General features: G+C 37.6%; 1 protein-coding gene across 2 annotated transcripts in view; it reads left to right on the top strand.

Moving 5' to 3' along the window:
- The window catches only part of acadsb (acyl-CoA dehydrogenase short/branched chain), a 33,044-nt gene extending 9,482 nt beyond the window's left edge, over nt 1-23,562 (top strand). For both annotated transcript variants that reach the window (XM_073027641.1, XM_073027642.1), the window contains 9 exons: nt 6,135-6,235; nt 9,383-9,589; nt 10,717-10,887; nt 15,764-15,889; nt 18,599-18,691; nt 19,505-19,594; nt 21,346-21,483; nt 21,859-21,958; nt 23,019-23,562. In XM_073027641.1, the coding sequence (XP_072883742.1) occupies nt 6,135-6,235; nt 9,383-9,589; nt 10,717-10,887; nt 15,764-15,889; nt 18,599-18,691; nt 19,505-19,594; nt 21,346-21,483; nt 21,859-21,958; nt 23,019-23,089 (1,097 nt within the window). In that variant the 3' untranslated portion in view covers nt 23,090-23,562. The remainder of the gene's footprint in view (nt 1-6,134; nt 6,236-9,382; nt 9,590-10,716; nt 10,888-15,763; nt 15,890-18,598; nt 18,692-19,504; nt 19,595-21,345; nt 21,484-21,858; nt 21,959-23,018) is intronic.
- The last annotated feature ends 264 nt before the right edge of the window (nt 23,563-23,826 follow it).

Genomic DNA, 23,826 nt, shown 5'->3' with positions numbered 1-23,826 from the left:
TTTAAATATATCCACAGACTTGGCCTCAAGAACAGTCTGTGGCAGAGCATTCCACAGATTCACCACTCTTTGGCTAAAAAAATTTGTCCTTGCTTCTATTCAAAAAGGTAGCCCCTCAATTTTGATACTGTGCCCTCTAATTCAGGATACCCCCAATAGAGGAAACATCTTCTCTACGTTCACCTTATCTAGTCCTTTCAACATAAGGTAGTTTCCAATTAAATCCCCACGCATTCTTCTAAATTCTACTGAATACAGGCCCTAAACTGCCAAACACTCTTCATATGTTAACCGCTTCATTCCCAGAATCATCCTTGTGAACCTCTGGACTCTCTCCAATGACAATACGTCCTTTTTGAGATAAGGGGCCCAAAACTGGTGACAAGACTCCAAGTGTAGCCAGATTAGTGTCTTATAAAGCTTTAGCATTATCGCCTTGTTTTTTTATTCTAATGCCCTTGAAATAAATGTCAACATTCCATTTGCCTTTTCTACCACAGACAACCTGTGAATTAACCTTCTTGGAGTCTTGCACAAACACTGCTAAGTCCCTTTGCACCTCTGATGCTTGAATTTCCCCCCATTTAGATAATAGTCTGCACTATTGTTCCTTTTACCAAAATGTATTGTCATACATTTCCCAACATTGTATTCCATCTGCCACGTTTTCCCCATTTTTCCAGTTTGTCTGAGTCCTGCTGCAATCGCATTGCTTCCTCAGCACTACCTACCCCTCCACCTATCTTTGTATCATCTGCAAACTTTGCCAGAAAGCTGTCAATTCCACTATCTAAATCATTGACAAACAATGTGAAAAGTAGCAGTCCCAATACTGATCCCAGAGGAACACCACCAGACACTGGCAGCCAATCAGAAAAGGCCCCCTTTATTCCCACTCGCTGCCTCCTGCCTGTCAGCCATTCCTCTATCCATTCCCGTATCCTTCCTGTAACACCACTGGATTTTATCTTGTTAAGCAGCCTCATGTAAGGTCAGTTGGAATGTTTTCATCTGTGGTAGTTGGATTTCCACTCTTTATTAAACCCTGTATGTAGTTTGAAATTAATTGAAAAGAAAATGCTATAGTGTATAGCATCTGTTCTACTTTTGCCTTCATTGACTGGTGCGGCAACGACAACCTTGCACTCAATGTCAGTAAGGCCGAGGAATTGATTGTGGACTTCAGGAAGGGGAAGTTGAGGGAACACATACCAGTCCTCCTTGAGGGATCAGCAGTGGAAAGGGTGAGCAGTTTCAAGTTCCTGCATGTCTACATCAGTGAGGATCTATCCTGGGCCCAACATATCGATAAAGTTATAAAGAAGGCACAACAGCGGCTATATTTTATTAGGAGTTTGAGGAGATTTTGGTATGCCACCAAAGACTAGCAAAGTTCTACAGATGTACGGTGGAGAGCATCCTAACTGGTTACATCACCATCTGGTATGGAGGGGCCAGTGCACAGGTCAGAAAAAGCTGCAGGAAGTTGTAAACTCAGCCAGCCATCATGGACACTAACCTTCTCAGCTTCAAGGACATATTCAAAAGCTGATGTCTTTAAAAAGCAGCATCCATCTTTAAGGATCATGGACAGAGGAGGACACCAGAGGGAGATGGTAGGTAGGAGAAGAGAATGGAACCAGAATGGACAGTGGAAAAGGAGAGTAGTGGGTGGGTGGGGGGGGAGAAATTATGGGAAGTTGGAGCAATCACTGTTCATGCCATCAAGATGGAGGCTAACCAGAGACGGAATATGTATTGTCTGAGAGTGCCCTCATCTTAGTACTAATAGAGGCCATGGGGCAACAAGTCAGATTGGGAATGGGGAGTGGAATTAAACTGGTTGGCCACCTGGAATTCCTCCCTGTTATAGTCCTCCAGTATATGTTGGGTGTGATTGTGTAGAGGAAACTGCACTGGGAACACTGGATACAGTAGATAACCCCAGTAGACTTTCAGGTGAGTTGTTGCCTCACCTTGGATGGACAATTTTGGTCTTAAATGTCAGTGAGGGAGGAGGTGAAGAGGCAAGTATAGCACTTGTGCTATTTGCAGGAATAAGTACCAGGAGGGAGATCAGTGGAGAGGGAAAAATGGACAAGTGAATCGCAGAGAATGATCCCTGCAGAAAGAAAATAAAATCCTGCTTTCAAATTTTGTCAAGTTTTCAGTAAACCCAGGATAACTCAGAGCATGGATTGGCACTGAAGACTGCAATGTTTTAGCCATAACAGAAACATGGCTGAGTGAAGGGCAGGTCTGACAGCTCAATGTACTAGGATACAGATGCTATAGGTGTGATAGAGGTACAGGTAAGCAAGGAGAAGGTGTAGCCTTTTTGATAAGGATGGATGTAACAGCAGTACTTAAAGCTGACATTCTTGAACAAGACTTTTTGTGTAGAACTTAGAAGTAACAAGGGGGTGGCCATTCCAGAAGGACTGCATAACAGACCCCAAAATAGTCAGCGGGAACTTGAGCAGCAGTTGTATAGGGAAATTGCCTTTGGTGATAAGGATATTAGAATTGTATTATTGGGAGACTTAAATTTCCCCAGCTTCGACTGCGCCACCCAGATTGTTAAGGGACTAGTTAGGATGTGTTGGATGCTGATGTTGTTGATTTGAGGTTCTTCAGAATTCAAGAATGAGGCACAAAAAAATCACTGCTTACGATCATTTATGAAGAGCTAAGGACAAAGGGATTGGGAAAGAAGAGTAGTGAAAATAAGAGCCCAGTAGCAAGAGAAGGTGAAAGCAGGAAAAGAACAAAAGGCAAAAGAAAGCCAACGTGCTCTGTTCTTTTTCTATCAGTTTGCAATAAATACCATTCAGATTTTGTAGATAAGAGTTAACTAATCTGATAGTCCCTATTCAAATAATATAATACCCAAGAAACTTCTGTAAAGAGACAGAAGAAACTCAAGTGGAAGTCTCATGGAATATTTTTGCCCTGGTGACCATCATTCTCTTTGTTTTAAGATAGTGATGGGAAAAAGATAAACAGTTCAACAGGTTAGTGCCCTAAACTGAAGCAGGGCTAATTTGGGGGGGGGGAAATTAAGCAGGATCTGTATTTTTCTGTGGTGGGTGTATTTGAAAGGAAAGGAACTAAAGGCATGGGAGGATTTTAAGAGAGTGGTAGCAAGTGTCCAGGAGCAGCATGTTCCTGTTAGGGTAAAGGATAAATCTAGGAATCTTAGGGAATCTTGACTGATGATGGACATTGAAATTCTGGTTAGTTAGGTTAAGCTCATCCAATTAACTACACCTTGCAAATGATCTGGGTATAACTGATACCAATGACTCAGACTGGATAAATTATCTATAGTTTCAGACTTAGGAGAAATGGGGCAGGTGAATCTTTTAATGACTGGAAAAAGATTAAGAATGCTTCTGAGGAAAATCGGGAGAGCAAATAGAGGGAATGAACTGGATCCTACAGGTAAGGTTAAGGAAAATCCCAAGTGGTTTTATAGTTACCTGTCTATGGAAGTTCTCAGTCAGCCAGGTCATTGTATATCAAGCAGCAGTAAATCAGGCAACTGGGCTTGCTGTATTGTCTAAAAGACATTTTGCCACTCATCCAAGTGGCCTCTTGAGTTCTAATCCATGATGGGTAGTTTTCCAGCTTATAAACACTGAGTTGTTTCAAGGTGTAGCAGTTATATAAGGGTCACTAAGAGTTGTAGAGGCAATGAGATGGTCATTAGTCTTATCTTTACATGAAAGGATGGCCCAACATGGGAGGGCTAACTCCTCAGGTCAAGACTCAGCTGTATATCTACACCTAAAAGACAAAGGACACTCCTTTGATAACAAAGTGCATATTTTGGACAGGTAGTTTGAACGAGGGGTTAAAGAAGCCATCTTTGTCAACTGGAAAACCCATCCCTGAACAGAGGGGATGGGTATGACACCACCTATCAGCTACTTACAATACAGTCCTAATATTTCTACCCTGGCATCTCCACACAGTTCACACCAACATCCATGCAAGGATGGAAGTTTGGACTAGCTGGTGGGCACTTGGATTTGTTGGGCTGCGAGCCTATATCTGCACAGAATTGCTCTATGACTCTATAACTCTAATCTTTAATTCCAGTAGTAAATATACAGTGGATACGGCGAGGTAGCAGTGAAGGAAGAGCGAGTTGGGGTATATCCTGATTCATTTATTTTAATATTGTTATTTCGGTTTGATATTGGAGAAAACACATACACAGTCTTTTTGATCATCTTGTCACTCGTCACCTTTTTTCCCCAAAAGATTTTGTTTTCAGTTACCTGCTTGTGTTCATTATTAGGACCGAGTGGGAACCCTCTTCAACAATTACCACCATCCAACACCAAAATCAATCTTAAATCTGTCTTACTGTTTTTATGCATTTCTTCCATTTTACTGACACGTTTAGTAAGAAACACTTATGGGAAGTAACTAGAAACAAACTAAATTAGAAGAAATATTAGAAATTATGGGTAGCAGGGTGGAGGTATGTTTCTACCAAAGGAGGTGTAAGGTACTCCTTCCCTCCGCTAGGTTGCAGGTCATCCTTGGGCAAGGTGTAGCACCTGCTTAGCCCTACCACCCCCCCCCCCCCCCCACCAAATCAGGGTCACATGAAGCCATGGGAGCAGATGGTGGGTGGTGGTATGAACAGCTGGTGCATATCACAAGTCTTGGTTATGCAACCACTGACGTCAGGCAGACAATCTCTGAAGAGTATTGATAATGGCTGGAGTCACCTGTCTTGTAAAAACACTGCCCAGAAAAGGGCAATGGCAAACCACCTATGTAGAAAATTTGCCAAGCACAATCATGGTTGTGGAAAGACCAGGATTGCTCATGTCATGTGACATGGCACATAATGATGATGATGTTAGAAATAAAGAAGAATAACTAGAAATTAATAGCACAAGAAAAAGACATGAAGGAAAAAATGGGACATTTTAAGAAACAAAGGCTGTGATTTGTTTAACTTTTTTAATCGATATTTTACATATAACAATGACAGTGTGTTCGAAATTCAACTGGTGGATGGTGGATCCAAGATAAACTTGTGTTATGGAAGATAAGATGGGGTTTAGTATGAGCTACAATTGTTTGTTCACACTAAAGCAAGTTGATTTACTAGTGGACTTATAATGAATGGACAACATTTAGTTGGGGTGAGAGCACATGAATATTTTCAAGGATTAGACCAAACTGAATAGCAACTTTGGATTTCTTCAACTAACTAAGTATTCAGATGCCAGTAATTAATTTTGTCAATAATAACTAACCTCTTGCTGTTTTCCAGATCATTATGTTCATGTGAACCAAAATACTGATCAAGTAATGGCAAATATAATAGTTAATGATGAGTACTGATTGTACCCTGCATATAATTCTGTTGTATTATATTAGCAGATTTCATTGTGTGACAATCTGGCATTGCTATTATTAAGAAGAGGATCTAGACAATGAATAATGTGTAGTTTTTTTTTTAATGGTTTGCCCTTTTGTAAAATTTGCAATTCCTTTCTATGACCATTTGGAATAGTTTATTCTCCATATAACTGCAAATATCTTATTCTGTCCTTTGCATTTTGAGGTGAAAACTAGAGCAGGTAGAGTTTTAACAGGAGATAAAATCAGTAAAATTTCGTTCTGTGATCAAGTCTATTTAAAGGTATCTTTCAAATTGTAATCCTGGTTCATTCTGAGAGGTTAGCTGTATGGACATGTTTGATCTGTTTTGGTTGTTATTTCAGTGTATATTTTTCCTTATTTTTAAATCCAGGTTTTGAGTTAATTACCTTTTTATAATGTACTGTAAGAAGAGAGTAGGAATTAAGATCTATCAGACCTCAGTTGCTTGCTTCAGATATTATCGAAGATATTTCTTTTCTGGTTTAGGTGCTATATCAACCTCTGAATACATGATACTAACACTGTGTAGAGTAGAAAAATGTCACTCCTGCTGGTGGGATCCATCACTCTGATGAATAGATAAGAACGTCAAAAAGAAATGGATGATATAAATTCCTAACTGTAAACTATGAAAAATATTGTATACTTTATTTCAGTATCTTTACTTTTTCAGTGGGGTGAAGTATAATTTTTTCTTTCTGACAACTTTGAATTTTTTTTAGTTGCGAAGTTTGCTCAGGAGCGAATATCACCACTGGTGCACAAAATGGATGAGCAGTCTCACATGGATGAATCTGTCATTGCAGGATTGTTTGAACAAGGGGTTAGTAATATTTTATTGGCGAAGTCTTATGTTTGTTACTCTGTACCAAAACTCCAAAGGTCATGGATATTAACTGTATGCTTCAGATGATTGTGTTTAGAATTTTTTTCAGTGCCAAAACTTTGCACATAATTTGGTAAATTGTTGCTTTTTGTCTATCTTTAAATTAGCTAAAACAGTATTAAATTATATAGCTAATCATCAGTTTCTCAGAAAGGTATGTTTAGTCCAGTATGGACTAGAGGTATGCACATCCACTCTAATGGTTTAAAAATTTGAAGTTTGTTTTTACACTCTACATATTTGTCATGTGGACAAATTACTGGTTTCTTTCTTGTACGTACATTACACAAATTAGTTATGTACCTGGTCAAGCTGCTTAACTGCAATTAAAGTGTTGGGGAGAAAGTACAATTCTCTGAACACTGAGCAAAGCTCCTTTTATCAGTTTTATACAATACATATAATTTAACCTTGGATAGTAAGGATCCTCGGTGAAGTAAGTAAGCAACTCTTCCATATGGAAATTAACAGGCCATGGATTCATAGAGAGATACAACATGGAAACAGGCCCTCTGATAAACATCACCAATCTTTTTGCACTAATTCTACACTAATTGTTTAAAGAAACTCTCGCAACTTCTCAATTCAATGAAAATATCTGTGTCCAAACATGTTTTTGTTAAACTAGACATAGTATTATTCTTACATTGTAAGTCTTTAGTTTGGGTTGAAGCATATTGCACTTTTGCTTTTAAGAGCTCTACATTTGATACACATTTGAGAAATTTATAACCTTTTCAAATTGTCAACATTCTGTTGAAATAAATTGGAATAGTCTAATTGTCAAGTGAATTTGTAGCATAAAACATCTACTTTCAACGCAATCTCTACATTTGCAACTCTGAAGGGAATGAAATTTGAAAATATTTTTCAGAGGGAAGGATTTTAATGTAAGCTTCTGACAACAGAGGCTTGATAGAACACTTAGTGTTGGGAGTTTTTCAGCAAAGTCCACTGAAATAATAGACTGTAAAGTAGAGGGTATCCTCTCACAGCTTATTTGTCATGGTCATTGTGCAGTTATCTGAAGTTGTTCTACCTACGGTACTCTATAGTAACAATGAGCACTGCTCTCCTCAACTGTTATAATTAGCAAAGTTCAGTTTGTTACAAAGGGAATTATTGAACAAATACAGAAAATGCAGAGTTGTGTAGGAAAAATGTTTTAAAGCTGACTTATAAATATGACTATTTAGTTTGGCCGTTTGTAACCTCTCACCTTTTGATGAACAAGAAAGATTTCAAGGTTCATTCTAAGAATTTTCTGAGCCTATATCTATCTTTATATTTCCTTACAGTGCTAAACATGTTGAATTGTTAGAAATGTGCTCTTCTGGTTAAGATGTTAAATTAAGATTTGACTGAAAGGTTGGGGAACCATGAAAGATATCACTAACATATCTCTGGAAGGAGTAACTTCTTTCATTCATCTCTTTTGCTGTTTCTAGAATATAGATAGCCATGTCCAAATTAATAAGATCTGTCTATGATTTGAAAAAGAGAACAATTTTTATTAACTCACCTTATTTATTCATACTTATTGCAAGTTATAATTGATGCCAAAGTGACAATTTATATTTACTTTCCTCCAAACCTATCAGAATTTAAAACTGTTGTGCTAGATTAATACTTTATTTTTAAGCCATCACCAGTTGTTGTATGTAACAAAAATGTAAGATTCTTAATTTTTCTACATTGAGTCATTTTACTAATGTTGCACAGATAAAGACAAAAATAGCCATAAGTGGTCACGCCTGCCTTTGATTGATTTCCTCATTAATGGTGGAGAAATAGGTATTATGTTTCAAAACATTTAAGGCCTAAAAATTCGAATGCATGATGCTTGTGTTTTTCAGCATTTCATCATTGAAAATTGCCTTTATCCACTCAGAAGTCATTTCATTTCACTCCTGAGATTTAGCCAGTGTGTCTTCAAAGAATTCACCTTTGCACACACAATATAATTTCCAGTGCCTTTATCATCTGGTGTTCTTGGGACAACAAAGTAACAATACTGTGAACTTTGGATTTAGACTCTGGAAGATCAAGCGTCATATACTTGGATTTGGACTTAATTTCCCAACCTCTCCTCACCACCACACCACTCAAACAATCCTATTTCTCACAAGGGCTTAATCTCTCACCTGCCTCCACCCATCCCACTTCACCAAGTTGTCTCTCTATCTTCATTCCCTCTGATCATAGACCGACCAAGTTCCCAAATAGCTTTGAAAGCCCCCAGTTTCTCTCACATCTTCCTCAGTATCCCAGGCCCTGATCCTTAATGTTTAGGTGGAAGCCCTCTTGTTTTCCCATCTTCACACTCTCAGAAAATCCTGCCATGGTTGTTCATAATTTTTTGATTACAAACAAAATACTTGTTCACTCTCATTTTCAGTTAGTTATTAGTGATTCCATTCTTACATTTTGCTCTCTTTTTCTGTCTCTGGTCAGGATCTTGACTCTAGTTACTATTTGAAGAAAGCTGAAAAATTGCAAGTTACCATCAAGCTATGACTAGTGTTTTTCATGCTGTTTCATTTGTGCGGCACTGTGAATAGTGTCGCATTTTAAACAGATTACCAGCTGGCATTTGCTTTCCCATGCCTCTAGGATATCTTTACATGCCTGACACCTGCTGTGTAGTTTTACTATTCTTTTATTTACCATCAGCACTTTTATAATTCCTAAAATAGAGTCAAGAACTCCATTCACAAATAAGTGGTTCTGATATCCTCTAACACACACGGACCCTTGATATAGCAAATATGTGCATCTCTTGAAATTCTTTTCCTGCTCTAAGCACTCTTATTTATTTAATTGCACTCCCCTTACTAGCATAATTATTCATTTTTCTCTAAAATACAATCTTAATGTCACAAAAAATCTATTTTCTTTAGATGTTCTGATTTTATAGAAACATTGTCACTGATTTTGTATGCAGTCATTTATTTATCCATGTTCATCAGGCCTGTTGCAAAATGGAAGTGAAAGTGTTGGGTTTTCATTTAGTGGAACTTAATTTACCAAATGTGACATAATTTTTTGAATTGTTTCTTATTTATGATTCTTCTTTGTTTTTAGTTGATGGGAATTGAAATTCAGGAAAAATATGGTGGATCAGAATCAACCTTCTTTTCCTCTATCCTCGTCATTGAAGAGTTGGCCAAGGTGGACCCCTCAGTGGCAGTCCTTTGCGACATACAGAACACCTTGATCAACACATTATTAATGAAATGTGGCACTGAAGAACAAAAAAGAAAATATCTACCTCGACTTGCCAAAGATATGGTGAGCTGTGAATGGAAACTTTAGAACTCTTTGTTTTTTTTGTACTTGAAAGATAACTACATCTGAAACGTTGGCTTGATTAAATGCCCAGAATTATAAAACAGCTTTCAGTGATCTAAAATGCTCTAAAGCACTCTTAAGGTTCTACCAAGATATAGTAACCATGCATTTTTTTCCTCCTCCATCCTAGTACAATTTTTTAAGGATAGCCAGCAAAATAATTAGTTGTATTCTATTATTTAATTTACTTTTTTACCGATACAGCGCACAGTAGGCCCTCTCAGCCCTTCGAGCCGGTTCGCCCCAGCAACCCCCAACAAACCCAATTAACCCTAATCAAATCACAGGACAATTTACAATGACCAATTAACTTGCCCAGTACATCTTTGGATTGTGGTAGGCAAAAAACTGAAGCAATCAATGCAGTTATTTGAAGAAAGTTTGCTGCCATTATACTGTGCATGAGAAATAAGTCAATGTTTGATTGGACAATGCAAATTTGCATTATTGTAGTGATAAATATGCAGTGTAATATTAGTTTATGAAAAATTGGCAGTGATTTGAAGATTAAATAAAATTAATTTTCATTGCTCGTTCCATGACAGACAAAATTTAATCCTGAAATTTTTCTTCATCCGTTTGGGTGCACCAACTGGATTTCCAATTAATTGGTTACAGAAGATCAGCTATTGCAATTTCTTTCAGCCAGCCTGCAGGTATTTTCCTAGGCTGGATTTGGGAGATTAGCAGCCACAAGCCCAAACAGCAGCTGGTCTTGGGGGAGATTGGGGAAGTTTGGTCATTGGTGAGTGGTTCAGAATCAAGATGGGCAGCGTTCTCAATGGATGAAATTTTTGGAAGGGGAGACTTGATGTACTATTGTGAGATGCTGCCAAGGATAGCTACTAAGCTTGCAGGCAATTGTGTCATCACGTGTGCTCTGACATGAAAATTATATGGTTGCAAATTTGATTCGTTTCAGTAAGTGCCTGAGTGATCTCATGTTATAGAGGGTGTTTGAGACATTTGTCTTGCCTGCTATTGGTTATTTATTTAAGATTACAGTAGTAGCAATGTTACTATCCATAAAACATATAATCTTTAATAACCACTTTCAATATTTTTAGGTTGGCAGTTTCTGTCTTTCAGAAGTTGATTCTGGAAGTGATGCATTCTCTTTGAAAACTAATGCTGAGAAGCATAAAGATTACTACGTTATCAATGGCTCCAAGATGTGGATTAGTAATGCTGATTTTGCTGGAGTATTTCTAGTTATGGCAAATGCAAACCCCTCAGATGTAAGTATCAGATCTAATGTTTTTACTGTGAAGGATTCAGGAAACTATACAAATGTTTAGAATTTTCATTTGAATAAATATGTGTACAGTAATATTGTTTCAAAGTTCAAAGTACATTTATTATCAAAGTATGAATAGTTTATACAACCTTGAGTTTCATCTACTTGTAGGCAGTCATAAAACATAGAACCCATTAAAAAATGAAAGAGGAGCTTCTTCCCCTCTGCCATCGGATTCCTAAATGAACATTGAACCTGTGAACACTACCTCACTTTTTTAAATATATTATTTCTGTTTTTTTGCTCAATTTTTAATCTATTCAATATATGTATACTGTCATTGATTTACTTATTATTTTTCTTCTATATTATGTATTGCATTGAGCTGCTGCTGCTAAGTTAACAAATTTCACGACACGTGCCATTGATGATAAATCTGATTCTGATGTGCAGAGAAGAAGAATAAAATAAGTTGTGCAAACAGTAAAGCAAAAAGCATTCTGAACTGGAGTTCACAATGCTAGGCATCACTGCAGCCAATTCAGAAGTTCACTGATGCCAAATCGGAAGGGTTCATTTCAGCACTGAGTTGACAAAACCCCATGGAGCAGCGAGACGGTCTCTCATCTCTGACCCTGACACCCCGACCATTTCAGTCTAGCCCAGAGCTTAAATTGTCCAAACCTCGGGATGCTCCTTACCCCCGGGCTTAAAAAGGCCAGTGCCCAACTGTTCCAATTTGGCTTGGCTCTTAAATCAATCAAACCTTGGATCTTTCCACGCCTCACCTCTGCTTCACCACATTGACTTGCTTCCAAGTCCATTCTGGACATGCTGCAACCATCCTGCCCCAGTGCAACGCCAGTCACACTGCAAAAACACCCGATCATACACGCAATTCAGCTCAACTCCGACAGGGAAGCCACAGGCCATTATTTGTAGCAATTGTTTACTAGCTAAAGTGTCTATAACAAAGAATTTAGTTTTTTTTAAATTTCATTGGGCACTAGCAAGTTGCCGCTCAAACCAGTAGTTAGCGACAGCTTAAAGCGGAAGAATAATCATAACATTTTTATTAAGTAATTTGCATCCAATACAAAGAAACTATTCTTGACAAAACTCATCACAACCTTTTCCTCAACCCTGGAGAGTTAATCTCCCCCAAGGTGTTCATGTTGTGGTCTCCTTTGTCCCTGTTGCCTTGAGGTTCTCTTCCTGGTGTGCTTGTACTCCCTCTTACTCTGTCAATCCTCCTTCTCATGCTCATCTTCTGTAAGATTTTTTTCTCTTTGCTAATTAACAAACTGTTTAGCTATATTGCCCTTCATTACTTTGGTAAAATATTTTTTCATTAATAGCCCCATTTCTTATTTTGTGCATTGAGCTATTCCTTATCAATCAGAATTTTCTTGTCTGAGACCTTTGTGAGAATTGTCTCTTATTCTACCAGAAATGCCTTCTGTGTCGATGCAACAATCCTATGGATATTTCACTTTCCTATTTCTTAATCTGTATTCTGCCGCTGTTTGTAATGTTTGAGGGCAGGCTCGAGGATCCAATGAGTGAAACGGAAGACACATATTTAAGAATGGGTATTTTAATTATTTATTTAGAAATGAACAGTGAAACAATAAACCAGGCACCTAGCTAAACAAGCATTTGTCTAATCTACCCAAGACCACTATATTGTACATTCAGTTGCTCTTTAATTGAACAGATGTGCTGCTAAATCTCCCTGAATTATAAAACCAAAGAACTAAGCTTGCTATGAATGGATACTTAACTATACCAACGCAAGGGGCTCATTTACATCTACAACGCTCTTTCTCAATGGACCTTCAGCACTGGTCACGACTTCAGCCTGAAGCAGGCCCTATGGATGGCAGGAGCAAAAGAAAGCAGACCTCTAGCATGTGCTGCTCTTGTAGCCCCAAAATGGGCACCGTGGTGCACAAGCCAATCAATGGGAAAAGAGCATTGCAGGCTTTAAATGAACCAATCAATGCCCAGCATGAAGGAAGCGGCTTTTGACCGGCAAATAAGGCATGCCCTCACACGCCCCCACACTTTAGTTCTCAGGTCTCGTACTTCTTTGGTATTTTCTTATGTTACATACCCCGTAACTGGGTGTCTAACCAGCAGAGAAAGAAGAATTCGTTGGAGTCTGGTGGTACCAAACTAAAGGTGTTTATTAATAAAAATAAGCAAAACCATATCAATAATGCAAATATACATATAAAACAAGTTAGCAGTAATAAACCTAAAAGTGTAGGAATAATAATAATCAATAATAAACAAGCTCTATCGATGTCTAGGGGTAAATAAATTGTCATAGAAAAGTATAAAGTTCAGTTCAGTTCATGAGTGCTGATGTAGTTATAGTTGTTTTGTAGTTGTTTTTAGTTATAGTTGTTTGTAGTTGTTTGTAGTTGTTTATAGTTGTTTTTAGTTGTAGTTGTTTGTAGTTATAGTTGTTTTATAGTTGTTTTGTTGGAGAGAGAGAGAGAGAGCGAGCAAGCGAGATGTAACAGCTACAGTCAGGCAAACCTTCCTTTGCTTTTTTAATCCGTCGTATCGGTGTGGTCATTCAGTTATGACCTCTCCGTCTTTCTGCTAGACCGTTCTTCTGTGGTGGACTCATCACTCTGGCATGAGTGGACACACACACAAGTCCCCACCGTCCCTGCTTTTACACTGATAGCCTTAATGACCAACCTCCTGGTTCGGTCTTCGAAGCCCCCACCTTTCTTGTGGGTTCCAACACTCAATCAGTGTCCACTGGTGTGTCTGAAGGGTGTCTCTCCAGACCTGTCTTTTTATCCCTACTAACAGGGACTCAGCTATCCATCACTCCTGAATGACTGTGTCCATCAAATAAGGCCACTCCTTCAGTCCACTGAGGAATGTTTATGAGCAAACTATTGTCTTGCAGCGAAACAGTAAATAATTCAAAAAACAGGAGTCACAATACGGTTAATCAGCAATTTCCCTCTCTCTCTTATCTGTCGCCGATGTTCTTGCTTGTTTTTCCGTCTCTCTTTCTCATGGTCAGCATAGCAACAGTAATAGTTCATGGTTCTCAGGAGGGGAAATGGTTAACTCTGTACCCCATTGTCCATCAGGTCTGTTCATCACTCATAACACTTAGTAGATTCAATGTACTCATTCTGTTTGTGGTTATTAGCCTGTTTCATACACCACATTCTTAATTAATTTGTTGAGTTCACTATTCTGTAAGCTTTAAATGCTGTCCTGCTTCACCATATTCTTGGCAGTGTTTATGATGTAACAAAGTTAAAAGTTCAAAGTTAATTTATTATCAAAGTACATAAATGTCACCATTTACAACTGTGAGATGCATTTTCTTGCAAGCCTTCACAGTAAGTAAGAGAAACACAATAGAATCAATCAAAGACCACACCTAACAAGATGGACAAACAACCAATGTGCAAAAGAAAACAAATTGCAAATACAAAAAGTAAGGGGGTAAAAAGAAAATAATAAAATTAAGCAATAAATACAAAGAACCAGAGATGAAGAGCCCTTGAAAGTGAGTCCATAGGTTGTGGGAACAGTTCAGTGATGAGGTAAGTGAAGTTATCTCCTCTGGTTCAAGAGCCTGATGATTGAGGGGTAGTAACTGTTCCTGATCCTGGTGGTGTGAGTCCCAAGGCTCCTGTATCTCCTTCCTGATGGCAGTAGTGAGAAGCGAGCATGTGCTGTGTGGTGGGGGCCCTTGATGATGGATGCTGCTTTCCTGTGCCAACATTCCACGTGGGTGTGCTCAGTGGTTGCGAGGGTTTCACCCATGATGGACTGGGCCATATCCACTACTTTTTGTAGGATTTTCCATTCAAGGACTTTGGTGTTTCTATACTAGGCTGTAATGCAACCAGTAACTGACCCATAGTTTGCTGCTTGATCTGTCACCTTATTAATATAAAGTTTATATCTATTATAGTTGTTTTAACATATTTAAATACTTTTTCATTATGGTGGCGAGTGCAATATTTAAAGATCAAAGTAAATATTGTTGCAATTACAAGTAGCTTCAGTCATACTCAACTTGCATTCAGAGCTTAATGAGCAAGAACTAAATTTTAGTGAAGAATTTTATCAAAATCATTTCAAAGTTTCTGCTTTAGAACAGGATAACTTGAGATTGTGCAAAAGATGAATTAATACAACCTGCGATATTTAGACAGCAGAAGTTAGTAATTGCAAGTCAATTTTATTTGGTAATATTCTTGCATGATATAAAATGACATCTTCATTTTGTTTGCATGTTTGAACATAGCACTAAGCTTAACACTAAAAAGATTTCACTATTCTCACTTCAACAGCAATGGCTCATATGAGAACATTCAGTGTGGGGTGCCATAGTATTGCAGTGCCTTACAATTCTTCATCTCCCTGGTGCTTTTACTGAAATTTGAAAGTAGTGACTTTTCTTATACGCATAGTTGTGACATTATGGTTTTCACCCATATTTGTTTTTTTTTTGTCTTTGGATGTTTGGATTCTTTACTACATCAATTTGAAGCTAATCATTAGATGTATGATGCCTGGTATGATCACGTTGACACACACCATTAGCAATTAATTTTGTGATGGCTTCTCTACAGTTTGTTTGGTGGAAGGGCTAGGAAATTATCATTAAAGTTTAACCCTTAAGTTTGGGACTTTTACATTTGCTTTGAAATCCTGAATTTGCCAGTACTGATGAGGGATAAATCGGCTGAAAGCACCTGGGATTTCCTAGCAAATTTCAGCTCCGTTCTGTGGGAGTGAATTAGAAACCAATTGAAAGCTAGTAAGATCTGAATGTCAATAAATACTGGAAATTGATGGATAAAATTAAGTTCCTGTTTTCACAGGGATATAAAGGAATCACGTGCTTCATAGTGGATAAAGATACTGAAGGTCTCCAAGTAGGGAAGAAAGAAAATAAGCTTGGGATTCGTGCATCATCTACCTGTGCCATCAATTTTGACAATGTCAAGGTATATATTTTATAAATGCATATTTAATGGTCACAGTAATATTAGGTATAAGAGTTGTTTACAAATTTCTCTCTGACTGAAGGATTGACTTTTGGTGTAGAAATGGCTCTATGATTACCATTCACCTATCTTGCTACCTTAACTAAATGGCCATTCCTTCCTACTTATTGTTGGCAACTATTTGAAAAATAACAAAAGCAAATGGTATGTTCATTTGACATCAATGCATTCATTGACTTCAGCAGTAATGGCTACTTAGTTTATGGGATTGAGTAGTTTCGCCAATTCTTTCCTCATTGAATTTTCATATTAAATATGGCACTATCATTACTTGTCTTAAAATTTAATTCTCCTCATTATCAAGTGAGCTATTGGAGAACTTGAGTATTGAAAAATTTTGACTTGTAATGCAAATAGCTCTTAAGAACTTTGTACTTTAATGTAATATAATAGATCTGTAAATTATGTGTAACAACTCTTACCTAGATGGCAGTTGCTTACCTGGATAGTGCCTGAAGACCAGTTCTCAAAATAGGAAACTTCAGATAATTGTAATAATTCCCAAAACTCACGGCGAACAGGGATTGATGTTCTAAGACTCTGGGTTTGATTTCTGTTCTTGGACCATGATACAACCCCTTGCTTAACTTCATTGTCTGTTTTAAGGTGACCAGAATTTAAGTGTGAAAAATGGGGTATTTGGTAGAGATCAGAGGTCTGTTACATTATTTACTCATGTTCCTTCACATATGCCGTAACTGACATTTGGAGCAGATTCTTCAATTAATTGCTGAAGAGAAGCACTGAGACAATAATTGATTTATATGAAGCTTTACACTTACCAAAGTACTCATTTCAACAATTAATTTCAGTGTTTAGTGAGTAAAATGCTAGTTTGCAAAGAGCTATGCTGAATTCATAATTGAAATGTTCTTAGAAATGTAAGAAGAAATTTATTACATTTGAAATTCACTTACACTTGAAATTTATTTTAAAATTCTCCTTTGGGTTTCAGAATTCATCACCAAAGTTTGCTGGAACTCATTGTCCCAAATGTACGTTTATTATCTCCGTTGCCTCCTATGAAAGCAACCCCACCCCATTCTACCTCTAACTACAATCTAAAATGCCAGTGTTTGATTGTTTTTCCAAAACAGTTTTTACCTTTTTACAGTAAATGAGACGAGCATAATTGTGTAACTTGTTCAAGTATTTAATTACTGTTTTCAGTACTTTTCTTAGTTTGAAGGGAGATTACTGTCGTCTTTGTGGATACCCTGCATTAGCAGAATGTAAAGATTTGCCCCGTATCCTGAATGAATTTACGAGACCTTAACTGAGGCCAAACTTATTTTTAAACAAAATGTTTGGAGAAGCTATGAAGGTATACACTTAGTGGCCACTTTATTGCGTACACCTACTTGTTAATGTAAATACCTAATCCACCAATCTGTTGCAGCAACTCAATGTATAAAAGAATGCAGACATGGTCAAGTGATTCAGTTGTTCAGACCAGACATCAGAATGGGAAAGAAATGTGATCTGAGTGATGTTGACCATGGATTGATTGGTGCCAGGTTTGAATACCTTAGAAACTGCTGATCTACTGGGATTTTCACGCTCAATAGTCTCTAGAGTTTACAGAGAAACAAAAACTATTCAGTGAGCTGCATTTTTCTTCAGGCAAAATGCTTTGTTAATGAGAGAGATCAGAGGAGAATAACCAGACTTGTTCAAGTTGGCAGGAAGGCAACAGTAACTCAAATAATCATGCATTACAACAGTGGTGGGCAGAATAACTACATGTCGAGCCTTGAGGTTCTTGGGCTATAGCAGCAGTAGACCATGAATGTACATTCAGTGACCACCTTATTTAGGTACAGGAGATAGCTAATCAAGTTGCCACTGAGTATAAAGTGCAGAGGAGGACAGACATTAAGTTTTTCTCTTCTTCAGTTTCTGCTTTTCTTCATTATCTGCATTTGGCTTCTTTCCGGACAAAATGGAACAGCCGGAAGCTCCACTTGGATTAATGAATAATGAACAACCACAGTCTTATACTCATTATACCAGCACAATTTGGTAATTCAGTGGGAAAGATGAAGAAGCTTGCTGTTACTCTGAGGTGAATAATGAGGCCAATATAGCAACTATAGATTCTTTCACAGCATTATTACACTGTAAGCTATACACAGACCTCTGTACTCAAGTCACCAAACTGTGAGTGTAAAATATCAAAACAAATAACAGTACTTGAATTAGGAGATGGAATAACCCCCCTACATTTTGGATGCTATCTTTCTTGATTCATTAAAGGAATTTAAAAGTTAAAAACCGTTTTTTTTAAAAAGTGATTCCTATCATTTTGGGAATATGAATGCTGTTTGTTATCCACTTTGTATATTTGGGTTTGGGTACTAAGGTCAATAACTTGGTTACCCATTGAGCATAATGTCAGAAGTCCCTCATCCATTTCAATACTATATTATGAAAAATAATTAATAGTGCCCTTGTTGTGATGTATAATTTCACAATCCACATGGCTCATTCTTTACCTATCTGTCACCTAACTACACTTCCTATCTCATATCAGTGCAACTTACATGGGAAATGCCATAAAATCCAATTCATTATTATAAATATGATTTTTGTATTCCTTAACTTACTTTCTCCTCTAAATTGAATCTTTTATATTTACCTGTGTTGCAGGTTCCAGAAAGTAATATTTTAGGCCAACTAGGTCATGGCTACAAATATGCAATTGGAATGCTGAATGAAGGCAGGATTGGGATTGCTGCACAGGTTTGTAAATCAATGCATGAATACCTTTTCAATTGCAAATATATTTTCTAAGTACCTGATGGCATTGATGGGAAGTAATCCTATCACTGGGTAAAATACTGAGGTAGCTGAGCAGCAAATGCTGGCTAGGAAGTCTACTATGCAAATTGTTCTGTTAGTTTGACTACGTTTGTCACTGCCTTAGTAAAGCAGTCAACATAAAGACACCACCCACCCTCAATTCTTTTCTCCTCCCTTCCATCAGGCAGAAGATACCAAAGCTTGAAACCACTTACCACCAGGCTCAAGTACAGCTTATATCCTGATCTTATAAGAAGACAATCGAACTGTCCCCTTGTACATTAAAACAGACCCTTGATCTCATAATCTATCTCGTTATGGTCTTGCACCTTATTGTCTATCCACTGACTTTCTCTGTAACTGCAACACTTTATTCTTAATTCTTTTATTGCTTTCCCTCGTACTACCTCAATGCACTACTAATGTGATGAAATAACCTGTATGGATGGCATACCGAACATTTTTTAATGTACATCATACGTGACAGTAATAAAGCAATTTAGGAAATGGACTGAGTAGTTGGGAACTTGCAGGATCAGTACTGGCTTTTCACAGCATTAGGTATTCTTGGATGGGGTCTTTTGGCCTTTTCACCCCAGAAGAAATGAGCAATTTTCATTGTTTTTCTAGAAACAGATTTGTTAAGTGTTTCTTTATTGAACAGTAGTGTAGAGGAATGTTTTGAATAAATGAATGTATTAAATTTTAGTTCTTTTAAGCATTAATGTTAGTTTCTAATTCTGTTGTTTGCAGATGCTTGGGTTGGCACAGGGTTGCTTTGATAACACCATCCCATACTTAAAGCAGCGGGTGCAATTTGGTAAAAGAATATATGATTTCCAGGTACAGTCAACAAATTTGGTTTCATGTTTCCTTGTTTTACCTTCTTTAAAATAATTTGTTCTTTCACTGCTCCTTTCTGAAAGCTGTTCCTACATTCTCTGCTGACTACATTGAAACTGAAGAATATAAATGTGAAAACTACTTGCTCTTTATAAAGAACACCACACACAAAATGCTGGTAGAACACAGCAGGCCAGGCAGCATCTATAGGGAGAAGCGCTGTCAGAAGGGTCTCAGCCCTGGAGGCATCTGCAGTTTTCCTCGTGTTTGCTCTTTATAAAGGACCACTTTTGAGATTGCCACCTTTTGTAAATGAGAATAATTAGTTTTGAACTGATAATTGCACTAGATAGTGATCAGATTATGGAATATAAAAGGAATTGATTTGAGTTGAGTGTTTGTTAAAATTAAAAAGGTTGGGGCCTGAAATTGAAATTTTAAGATCTCCAAGGTTATATGTAGGTTGTTTATTTGGAAATACTTTGTTTCTAGAGGAGGGTACCTTTGGAACTAGATGCAGGAATTAAACAAAGTATCTCACGAATATTATCTCAAGGGCAGTTGGGGATGTGCAGTTAATACTGGGTTGAGTATTCACATCAAGAATTGATTAAAAGATGCATATCCAGCATCTACACCTTTTGACATTGAATTAGATATTCTATCTTCCACCTGCTGAGGTTAACAATTCATCTCTTCTAATTTCAAGATGCTTACACAATTGCTCAGCCTGTTAACTTGGGTACCAAATTCACAGTGGAAACCATGACTGAATTCCATGTTCCACTTCAACAACTGTAAAGAACCTTTCACTGCATACCATAACATCCAGGCCATTCAATTCTACTAAAACATCTTGCAACAGTTTGATTAATGCACCCCAAACAGTCCTTCGCCTGTGAATCTGCTGGGGTCTGTTCTGTTTGGTGCTCCCAATGCGGCCTCCTCTACGTTGATAAGACCCATTGTAACTTGGAGAACTGCTTCATTGAGCACCTCCGTACCATCTGCCACAAGTTGGACTTCCCAGTGCCAAACATTTTAATTCCCATTTCAGTGTGTCGATCCATGATCTCTTCTTGTGCCGCCCTCGGGGAGGAAGAGCAACACCTTATATTCTCTCTGGATACCCTCCAATCAGATGGTACAAATATCAATTTCTCCTTCCGATGAACAAATTTCCCCTACCCCCTTCCTCTATTCCGCACCCTGACCTTTCACCTCACCTACCTATTACTTCACCTGGGTCCCCTTAACCTTTCCTTTCCCCTATTGTCCACTCCTCTCTCCCATTGGATCTTTTCTTCTCCAGCCCTTGGTCTTTCTCACCAATCTGGCTTCACCTATCACCTTCCAGCTAACCTCTTTCTCTTCTCCCCCATCTTTTTATTCAGATTTTCTCATGTTTGTAATGCACTATTATCAGGTGTAAAAAAAAAAGAATAGAGTAAGTCACTGATTTTATGAATATCTGGTTTTTAAAAAATGAGAAAATATGCAGATACTGGAAATCCAAGAAACACACACAGCAGGATTTTGATTCCCATTCCTGCTGAAGGCTCTCAGCCCGAAACATTGACTATACTCTTTTCCATAGATGCTGCCTGGCCTGCTGAGTTCCTCCAGCATTTTGTGTGCGTTGTCTAGTTTCAAAATGTTGAATTATGCTTGGGTGTAGTGGTTCAGTTAACAATAGTACTTTTTGAATTCCACTTCAACTACTTAAATTCATTCCACCCTTATTGATACAGGGCATGCAGCATCAGATTTCTGAGATTGCTACCCAGCTGGAAGCTGCACGATTGCTTACATACAACGCTGCTCGATTGAAAGAGGCAGGGAGACCCTTTATTAAAGAAGCATGTATGGCAAAGTACTACACTTCTGAGGTAAAATAAAACGTGGAACGGGCAAATCGTTTGAAGGTTAAGAGAGGTTGAAATATATTTGATTATTTTAAGAGTTGAATCAAACACGCTATTTCCTTCAGTAAATTTTAAAATGCAAATTTTAAGCAGCAAGAGCGACTGTCCAGCTTTGGGTCTTTTAGACATGTTTGGAAAAGGGTTGCATATTTCTCATTAGGGGCAGTTAGAAAAGAAAACAGAAACACAAGGATTATTCTGGAGTACCACTACGGAGTGCCTGATAATGGCCTGCTTACTCATTTTATAGAGAAGCATGTTCAGTATTTGTTTTCTTTGGATGAGCGAATGAATAGGAACATACTGTATATTAATGACAAGACTATTTATCTATTATAGATTGCAGCCAAGACTTCTGCCAAGTGTATTGAATGGATGGGAGGAGTTGGCTTTACCAAAGATTATCCCATAGAAAAATACTATCGAGATTGTAAAATAGGTAAAGAAAAACTACTTTTCATGATTTCACTTAGCGGGATCAAGGCTTAATTGTAGCATGACTTTCAAAGTGGTAACTAATTTCTCTGCTGTTAATCACTGCATAAAATCTCTTGTGAAGTATTTTGTGTATTGCATTTGATGCTCGTAATATGGTGTTATCTATGTTGAAGAACCAGACACAGACTGGCTGAATATTTTGTAGTTTTATTATCTATCCATTTATCATCTCTCCATTTATCCTCTTCTGTGTCTTTGAGCCATGCTACCCAGCAAGCCCTAATTTAACCCTAGCCTAGTCACAATTTACAATGACCAACCCTTGGATGGGGGAGAAAGCTGGAGCACCTGGAAGAAACCCATAATGTCATTGGCAGAACATACAAACTCCTTATAAGCTGCGGTGGGAATCAAACTTGGGTCACTGGCACTGGAAAGCGTGATGCTAACCACTACATTACCATGCCGCCCCTGTGTGGTCACAAGAGTAACTCTGATTGTCTGGTTACCTCCCTCCTTAATTTTCCATCTCACTCCCAGCCTGATGTCTTTGGGCTCTGCAAAGAATAACGTAAGCTTGAGGATCAGCATCACACCTTCATGGTTCATTTCAGCTTTATTTTATATATTTTTGTATTTAAATCATCATCTCTCAACTTTAATGTTTAAATTTACTTTTTATTTTGTAGTATTTAAATATCTCTAAATACCAAAACTTAAAACAGTTTTTAAAAGAGAATCCTCCTAGGGATGCAAAAGATGCTACTGTGGCTTCAGCCCACATTAAAGGCTGTCAGGGACATTCCAGATGACAAACTCTTTATTTTGCTACCTGCTCCAACTTATCATTGAATCCTCACCAACTCCTGCATTGTGCGATCGTCCACTAATCCAGCACACAGTATCTGGTCGGGTGGGATCCATGGATGGCTAGTTCACATGTTTGGTTTGTCAGTAAGACAAGCTGCAATATCTAAAATAAACCTATTTTGTCTTGAGCTTTTGGACTTATTTTTCCATTTGCAAATTCAATGGAAATTTTATTTCTTGTCCTTTTTCAGGTTCAATATATGAAGGAACTTCAAATATTCAACTGAATACAATTGCAAAATTGATAGATCAAGAATTCTAGCATTGCTGCATAACATCAACAGCTCTATTGATCTTTGTGTAGTATGGACACAGTTTACTGCAGATCAACAAACTGCTTTTCAGCAATTACTGTCCATCTTATGTACTTTATTATAAAGTTTCACGAGTAAAACAATTTCAGTGGTTCTAAAAATATTCCCCTGAACCACCTCCAAATAATGTTACAAAGTGGTGGATTGAGTTCTGTTTTTGCATTAATTTTTTGGTATCCAGAAGGTAGTTTGTAAATAATCTGTATTTATGAAGCACTACTTGTAAGAGCTGATCTTGGTATTAATAGAAAAACATTAATTGCCGTCTATATTTAACTATCCTCAAAATGAAATTGTGTTTGAGATTGTTTCTGACATTGATTACAAACAATCTTCACTTTGTGGTTTTCTGTTTGCACATAATTGTCTGTACTTTTCATAATAAACTGTAAAGTAAATGCACATCTTTCAGTTACAATAAGTGTATTTTCTCTGATAATTGGGTTAGTAAATTAGAGTTGGTGATTCAAGGTGATTAGCAAAAGAAAGAGTAAATTGTTGAAAAAAATATTGTCTTTCAAATTTAAGATCTGGAATATACTTCCTGAGTGTGGTGGAATCAGATTACATAGAACCTTTTCAGAAGATAATTCAGCACAGTGATTGAAGTGAATTAATTTGCAAGGCTCTTGAGGAAAAATACTGGAGTGTAAGACCAACTTGAATAGCTCTGTCAAAGAGCTTG

The sequence above is a fragment of the Hemitrygon akajei genome, chromosome 23 (genome assembly GCF_048418815.1).
Source record: "Hemitrygon akajei chromosome 23, sHemAka1.3, whole genome shotgun sequence".
Taxonomy (NCBI): domain Eukaryota; kingdom Metazoa; phylum Chordata; class Chondrichthyes; order Myliobatiformes; family Dasyatidae; genus Hemitrygon; species Hemitrygon akajei.
The sequence above is the reverse complement of the archived record's forward strand: the minus strand, read 5'-3'. Positions and strand labels throughout refer to the sequence as shown.